The sequence below is a fragment of the Aptenodytes patagonicus genome, chromosome 26 (genome assembly GCF_965638725.1).
Source record: "Aptenodytes patagonicus chromosome 26, bAptPat1.pri.cur, whole genome shotgun sequence".
NCBI lineage: Eukaryota > Metazoa > Chordata > Aves > Sphenisciformes > Spheniscidae > Aptenodytes > Aptenodytes patagonicus.
In genome coordinates this window covers 2,581,955-2,589,715 of record NC_134974.1, presented here as the reverse complement: position 1 = coordinate 2,589,715, position 7,761 = coordinate 2,581,955, and the positions used below count along the sequence as shown (strand labels likewise).

At 70.5% G+C, this 7,761-nt stretch overlaps 1 protein-coding gene across 1 annotated transcript; it reads left to right on the top strand.

Moving 5' to 3' along the window:
• Positions 1–6: 6 nt before the first annotated feature.
• Positions 7–7,741, top strand: SEMA6C (semaphorin 6C; the record flags this gene model as incomplete). Its single annotated transcript, XM_076359715.1, is given in 15 exon segments — positions 7–39; positions 571–621; positions 623–673; positions 985–1,075; positions 1,149–1,271; positions 1,697–1,785; positions 2,358–2,575; positions 3,048–3,179; positions 3,279–3,431; positions 3,987–4,223; positions 4,711–4,848; positions 5,197–5,274; positions 5,398–5,453; positions 5,693–5,740; positions 6,317–7,741. Coding segments are annotated over 15 exon segments (2,289 nt in total), but the record flags the coding sequence as incomplete, so codon positions are not given.
• Between the last annotated feature and the right edge of the window lie 20 nt (positions 7,742–7,761).

Sequence of the window (7,761 nt, the reverse complement as noted above, 5' to 3'; positions counted from 1 at the left end):
GGGACAGGGGAGAACTGCGCCATGCGGGGCCGGCTGCAGGTATGGGGGTACGGGTATGGGGGGGGTGCAGGATACGGGGTGTGGGTGCAGGGGGGTACGGGGTGCGGGGTATATGGTAGGGGGGTGTGGGGGTACGGGGTGTGGGTACAGGGGGGTACAGGGTGTGGGGTATGTGGTAGGGGAGGTATGGGAGTATGAGGGTACGGGGTATGGGGATGCGGGGTACAGCGTATGGGGTACAAGGTATGGGGGTACATGCTACGGGGATACAGGGGACAGGGTATGGGGGTACAGGTTGTGGGGGTACAGGGGTACATGGTATGGGGGTACATGGTATGGGGGTGCAGGGGTACATGGTATGGGGGTGCAGGGTATGGGGGTGCAGGAGTGCAGGGTAGGGGCTGTGGGGGTACATGGTGGGGGGCTACGGGGTATGGAGGTATGGGGGTACAGGGGTACAGAGTATAGGAGATGGGAGGGACGGGGGCAAACAGGAGGCTCGGGGCAGAGGGAGGTGGGGATGATGGGGCCCCCCATGTCCCCCCCGTGTCCCCACCTGCCCCCGCGCAGGACGAGTGCCACAACTACATCAGGGTGCTGGTGCCCCGCGACGCCGGCACCCCTCCTGGCCTGCGGCACCAACGCCTTCAGCCCCCTCTGCCGCACCTACCAGGTGGGGGGAGCCGGGGGGGGGGCGTGGGTGTCACAAGTGGGGGGGGCTCAGCTCCTGCTGGGGAGCACAGGGGGGTGCGATGAGTGTGGGGGGGTCTCAGACCCTGCTGGGGAGTGGGGTGGCGGTGGGTGTGATGAATGTGGGGGGTCTCAGCCTGCACTGGGGAGCACAGCAGGGCAGTGCCCAGAGGTGTGATGAGTGTGGGGGTCCTCAGCGGCTCCACACCGGGGCTGGGGGCAGTGAGGGGGCTGCAGGGGGTGTGTGTGATGAGCATGGGGGGTCTCAGCACCTCGCCCCCCCTCCCCTTCCAGGTGAGCAGCCTGGCGCAGGAGGGCGAGGAGGTGAGCGGCCAGGCCCGGTGCCCCTTCGACACCAAGCAGAGCATCGTCGCCCTGTTCGTCGGTGGGTGCTGGAGGGGGAGGGACGGGGTCCCCAGGGTGGGGACAGGGCTGACGCTGGTGTCCCCCCGCCCCAGACGGCAGCCTGTACTCGGCCACGGTGGCCGACTTCCAGGCAAGCGACGCGGTGATCTACCGCAGCCTCAGCCCCGGCCGCCCCCCGCTGCGCACCCTCAAGTACAGCTCCCGCTGGCTGCAGGGTACCCCACTGTATGGGGGGGTACGGGTGTAGGGGGGTATATGGGGATGGGGTAGGGGGTACGGGTATATGGGGGGGTGGTGGGGACAGGTAGAGAGGTACGGGTGTATTGGGGGGCTGGGGGTGGGTAGAGGGGTTACAGGTGTAGGGTGGGATGGGGTAGAGGGGTACGGGTGTATATGGGGATGGGGTAGAGGGGTACAGGGGGCTGTGTGGGTGGGTAGAGGGGTAGGGGTGTATGGGGGCGCTGTGGGTGGGTAGGGGGGTCTGGGGCTGTGGAGCTGTGGGGGACACAGGGGCTGGGATCTGGGGGTACAGGGCTATGGGGCCACAGAGGGGTGAAGGGGGCAGGGGAGGGGGTGAGCACAGGGGTGGGGGACGGGGACAGGAGGCAGCGGGGGCTGACGGCCCCCCTGACCCCCCCAGAGCCCCACTTCATCCAGGCGCTGCCCTACGGCCCCTACGTCTACTTCTTCTTCAGGGAGGTCGCCGTGGAGCTCAGCGCCCTGGGCAAGGTGGGCACAGGGGCGCGGGGACGTGGTGGCATGGGGGGGGGGGCACCTGGGTGCCCATCCCCTGCCATCAAGGCAGGGGAGACCCCAGTGCCCCTTGCCGGGGTGTCTGGCCGGGTGCTGGTGCCTCCCAGGGTGCTGCTGCCTGCGGGTGCTCCTGGGTGCCAGCCCACGGTGACTGATGCCCGTGGGTGCCCCTGGGTGCTAGCCCCATGTGCAGGTGCCCATGGGTGCCCATGGGTGCCAGCCCGAGGTGCCAATGCCCCTGGCTGCCCGGGTGACGCTGCTGATGTCCGTGGGTCCCTGGGTGCTGATGTCTGTGGGTCCCTGGGAGCTGACACCCATGGGTGCCTGGGTGCTGATGCCCATGGGTGCCCATGTGCCGATGCCTGCGGGCCCCTGGGTGCTGACACCCATGGGTGCCCAGGTGCCGATGCCTGAGGGTCCCGGGGTGCTGATGCCTGAGGGTCCCCGGGTACTGATGCCCATGGGTGCCCATGTGCTGACACTCATGGGTGCCCGTGTGCCGATGCCCATGGGTTCCTGGGTGCTGACGCCTATGGGTGCTGGCGCAGGTGGCGGTGGCGCGGGTGGCACGGGTGTGCCGTAACGACCGGGGGGGCTCCCCGCGGGTGCTGGAGCGGCGCTGGACGTCCTTCCTGAAGGTGCGGCTGCAGTGCTCCGTCCCCGGGGACGCCGTCTTCTACTTTGATGTCCTGGAGGCGGTGACACCCCCCCGGGCCCTGCACGGGCGCCCCGCCGTCCTCGCCCTCTTCGGCACCCAGCCCAACAGGCATGGCAGCAGGGACGCGGGGACACAGTGACGGGGGGACACGGGCTCACGGGGGACGTGAGCGTGGGGACGTGGGTGGCCAAGGGGACATGGGGCTGTAGGCACACAGGGCAGGGGAGCATGGCATGGGGTGACGTGGGCAGGGACATGGAGACAGGAGAGATGGGGACATGGGGACACAGGAGATGGGGATGTGGGGATGCACTCACACGGGGACATGGATACATGGGAGGGACAGACATGGGGACGTGGGGATGGACTCACAGGGGGACATGGGGACACAGGAGACGGGGACATGGGGACACAGTGGGACAGGATACAGAGATGCAGGCACAGGGGAACGGGGTGTGGGGACACAGGAGGGACCAACAGGGACACAGAGGGGCCCTGGCCAAACCAAGGCCGACCCGGCAGCCCCGGGAGGGGACAGGGGTGTCCCCAGCGCCGGTGCCACCCTCCGCCGCCGCTGCAGCATCCCTGGCTCAGCCGTCTGCGCCTTCTACCTGGCGGACGTGGAGCGGGCGTTCGAGGGACCCTTTGCCGAGCCCCGCGGCGCTGCTGGCACCTGGACCCCGGTGCCCGAGGACAGGGTACCCCGACCCAGGTACTGCCCCCCGTGCCCCGCACCCAGATGCCTGGGTCCCCCCCTGCAGGGTGCGGCGGCCGCCCGGACGCCTGGGTCCCCACGCCGGCTGTGCCACAGGCCAGGCTGTGCTGGGATGGGACCGGCCGCCAGCATCATCACCTCTGGGGACTTCCCCGATGAGACGTTGGCCTTCGCCAAGGAGCACCCGCTGCTGCACGGCGCCGTGGCACCCGCCGGCGGGCGGCCCCTCTTCACCCGCACTGGCACCAGGTGCGCCCCAGCGGGGGGACAGCTGGCCTCGGGGACAGGGTGGCCTTGGGGACAGGGGGTGGCTCGTGCGAGGAGGGTGTGGGGTGTGCAGGGGGGGTGAGGGTGCAGCCGGTCCTGTGGGTGCTGTGGGGTGGGGAGGGTCCTTGTGCAGGGCTTGCGTGCAAGGGGCGTGCAAGGCCATGCGAGGGTGTGCGAAGCCCCAGTGCAAGTGCCTGCAAAGCCCTAGTGCAAAGATGTGCGAAGCCCCAGTGCAAGTGCCTGCAAAGCCCTAGTGCAAAGATGTGCAAAGCCCTGGTGCAAGGCCATGTGAGGGTGTGTAAGACCCAGGTGCAAGGGCCCCGGTGCGAGGGTGTGCAACAGCGTGCAAGGCCCCATTGCAAGTGTGCGCAAGGGTCCCATGCAAGGGTGTGCAAAGCCCCAGTGCAAGCCAGCGCGATGCCCTGGTGCTCGGGTGTGCAAGACCCCGGTGCAAGGGTGTGCAAGCGGCTGCAGAGGGGCGTGCAAGTGGCTGCAGAGCCGCGTGCGAGGCTCCGTGCGAGGGTGCGCTGGGTGCAGGCTGACGCAGCTGGCGGTGGACACGGGCGCGGGGCCACGGGGGAACCAGACCGTGCTCTTCCTGGGTGCCGAGGACGGGCGGGTGCTGAAGGTCCTGGCAGCCATGCGGCACCCCGGGGCAACCCAGCACCCGGGTGGCACCCCAGCACCCGGTGACAGCCAGGAGCCTGGTGGCACCGGGGATGCTGGCTCTGAGACGCTGCTGCTGGAGGAGATCAGCCTCTATGACCCCAGGCGGTGAGTGCCAGGCGCTGGGTGCCCGGGGCTGTGGGTGCTGGGAGGTGCTGGGGGGCTCGTGGGGGCCATGGAGCTGTGGGTGCTGGTGGTGCTGGGGGGCTTGTGGGGGCCATGGGTGCTGATGGGTGCTAGGAGGCAGAGGGCACCGATGGGTGCAGCAGTGGTGTGGGTGCTCTGTGGGTGCTGGGGGACAGTGTGGGTGCCACGGGGCATTGATAGGTGCTGGGGGGGGCACATGGGTGCCATGGGGAGCTGATGGGTGCCATGGGGTCATGCAGGTACCGTAGGGTGCTGATGGGTGCTCTGGGGTCATGCAGGTGCTGTGGGGCCATGCGGGTGCCAGGGAGCTGCAGGGTGCCGATGGGTGCTGTGGGGTGCTGGCAGGCGCTGTGGGGTGCTGGCAGGCGCTGTGGGGTGCTGCCGGGTGCCATGAGGCTGTGGGTGCTGGTGCAGGGTGCAGTCATGGTGGGTGTTATGGGGGATGCAGGTGCCGGGGGCTGCGGGGCGCCAGCCGGGTGCTGGGGCTGGAGCTGCACCCGCCGGGCCAGGAGCTCTACGTCGCCTTCGCCGGGTGCCTGGTGCGTCTGCCCCTCAGCCGCTGCGCCCGGCACGGTGCCTGCCGCAGGTGAGCGGGGGGCGGACGGGGCGTGCGAGGGCATGGGAGGGTGCAGGGGCATGGGAATGTGCAAGGGCACAAGAGTGTGCAAGGTCATGAGTGTGTGCAAGGGCATGGGAGTGTGCAAGGGCACAAAGGTGGGCATGGGCATGGGAGTGTGCAAGGGCCTGAGGGCGTGCAAGGGCACAGGGGCACACGCAGGCACGGTGCGTGCATGGAGGCACGAGGGTGTGCAAGGGCACGGAAACGTGAGGGCACGAGGGCGTGCAAGGGCCGGGGGGTGCGCGAGGGCGTGCGAGGGCACAGGGACATGCAAGGGCGGCTCCGGCACCCGGCTGCCTGGGTCCCACCGCGCAGGAGCTGCCTGGCCGCCCGTGACCCCTACTGCGTCTGGCTGCCCCCCGGGGGCTGCGTCCCCTTCTCCGAGGACCTCCCGTAAGTGTCCCCTGTGGTGGCTTTCCCTGGGGGCTCTCCCCCCTCCGCGATCTCCTGGGTCCCTTCCTCGCGGGGTGGGGACACTGGGGACAGTGGGTGACATCCCCCCCTGTGTGCCCCAAGGAGCGGCTTCGAGCAGGACACAGAGGGATCCCCCGGGATCACTGGGACCTGCCAAGGTGAAGGGGGGACACATGGGTGACACTGGGGGGCACTGGGGACATGGGAATATTCGGGGACATAGAGGATCAGCATGGGAACTTCTGGGGATATGGGGTCACGGGGGGATGCAGGTGGCCCCAGGGTGACACTGGGGGCCCTGGCACACATGGGTGACACCGGAGGATGGACATCGGGGGGACACAGGTGGCCCCAAGGGACGTGGGTGGCCTGGCCCGACCCCACTCTGCTCTCACAGATGCACCAGCTGCAGGGGACGGTGACGGGAACAGGGACTTGGCCCATGGTCAGTAACACCCCGTCTGTCCCCCCTGGACACCCATTGGGAGGGACCCTGGGGACCAGGGAGGGACGTGGGAGGGACCCAGGGTCTAGGAGGGACCCCTGGGATGGGAGAGGGATCCCGGCGGTTGGGGGACCCCAGGGACCAGGAGGGACCCTAGGGATAGGAGAGAGGGACCCCAAGGACCGGGGAGGGACCCTGGGGATGGGGGGGGGACCCCAGGGACCAGGAAGGGACCCCCAGGGACAGAAGAGGGACCCCAGGGATGGGAGAGGGATCCCAGAGACCAGGAGGGACCCCAGGGACAGGAGAGGGACCCCAGGGGTGGAAGAGGGACCCCGGGCACCAGGAGGGACCCCAGGGACAGGAGAAGGACCCGGGGTGAGGGGACCCCAGGGACCAGGAGGGACCCCAGGGACAAAGAGGGACCCTGGGGTGGCGGGACCCCAGGGACCAGGAAGGGAACCCAGGGGTGAGAGGGGGATGCCAGGTTACCGGGGGGACCCCGGGGGGGGGGGGGGGGGCGGGGCAGGGGCCGGGCCCCCCACATGCATGGTGGGCTGACGGGTGCTCCTGCAGGGGTGCATCAGGCCGGGCCGGGGGCCGCGGCAACAGTGCCGGTGCCGGTGCTGGTGGGCTGCGTGCTGGGAGCCTTCGCCCTGGGTGCCCTGGCCGCCGGGCTGCTGGCGGCCTGCTGCCGCCGTCCCGCTGTCCCCAAGGGACCCCCGGAGCCCCCCGCAGTCCTGCGCTCCCCGGCCCAGCCACCCACCCCCCGCCTCTACCCCCCGCTGCCGCCCCAGGGAGGGGCTGGGGGCCTGTGGGACCCCCCCGAGCTGCCCACCCCCGAGGCCACCCTGCAACCACCCACCAAGACGCCCCGGGAGTGGGTGGCGGAGCCCTGGCACAGCCAGACCACCCATCTCGGCACCCCAGGGTGCCCGGAGCCTCCCGGCCCGGGACCCCCGCCCAAGGCCACCCTGGAGGAGCTGCTGCAGCGGCTGCATGGAGCAGGGGGCTCGGGGTGGCTGGTGACCCCCCCGGGCACCAGCTCCTTCGCCAACCGGGTGCAGCCGGGCGCCCCGTTCTCCAGCTTCCCCCCGGCCCCCCGCGACGGGGCGCCCCGGCGGCTGGACGTGCCCCCCGACAGCCCCCCCCCGCCCCGGCGGCCCTTGGCACAGAGACACTCACTGGGGGGGACGCCCGCGAGACCACCCGGCCTGGCCCGGGGGCTCACCCGCATGCACTCGCTGGGGGCCCCGGGGGGGCCGCCCTGGGGCCCCCGGCCCGCCGCCCTGGAGCGCTCCCTCTCCATGAAGCCCCCCGTGCTGCCCAAGCCCCTGCTGATGCCGGCGGCTCCCGGGCGGCCCTGAGCCCCCCCGCCGGGGACATCCTGGTCCCCGGCACCCATGGGACACCCCTGCTGTGGCTGGCGGGGGGGGGGCCGAGCCATCCCTGTCCTCCTGCCGTGGGTGGCAGGGTCCCCGCTTGCCCGGCTCCATGTCCTGAGCCATGAGGGTCCCTGTGTCCCCAGGCTGGCCACCACCGGGGTGACGAGGGTCCCTGTGTCCCCAGGCTGGCCCCCACCAGGGTGACGAGGGTCCCCGTGTCCCCAAGCTGCCCCCATCTCCCTCCCTTGGGTGATGAGGCTCCCGTGTCCCCGAGCCACCCCGTCTCCCTGCCCAGGGTGACAGGATCCCCGCAACTCTGAGCCACCCCCATCTCTCAGCCCGGGGTGACGAGAGTCCCCATGTCCCAGCCTGGGGTGACGAGGGTCCCCATGTCCCCATCTCCCAGGGCTTTGTTTTTGATCCTTTCTAATTTATTCGCTGCTTTGGGGGTCATTGGAGCCGCCGCCCGTGCCGATGGCCGCAGCCCCCCCCCCCCCGTGGGGACACCAGGAAGGGCATGGGACACGGCGGCTTTCCACGCCAGAGCTCGGTTCGTCCTACCGTGTAGGACCAGGGCTCGGCCCCGCGGCGGCCGCGGCAATTAAATACGTGGTCGCTCCTCCGCCGGTGCCCGCC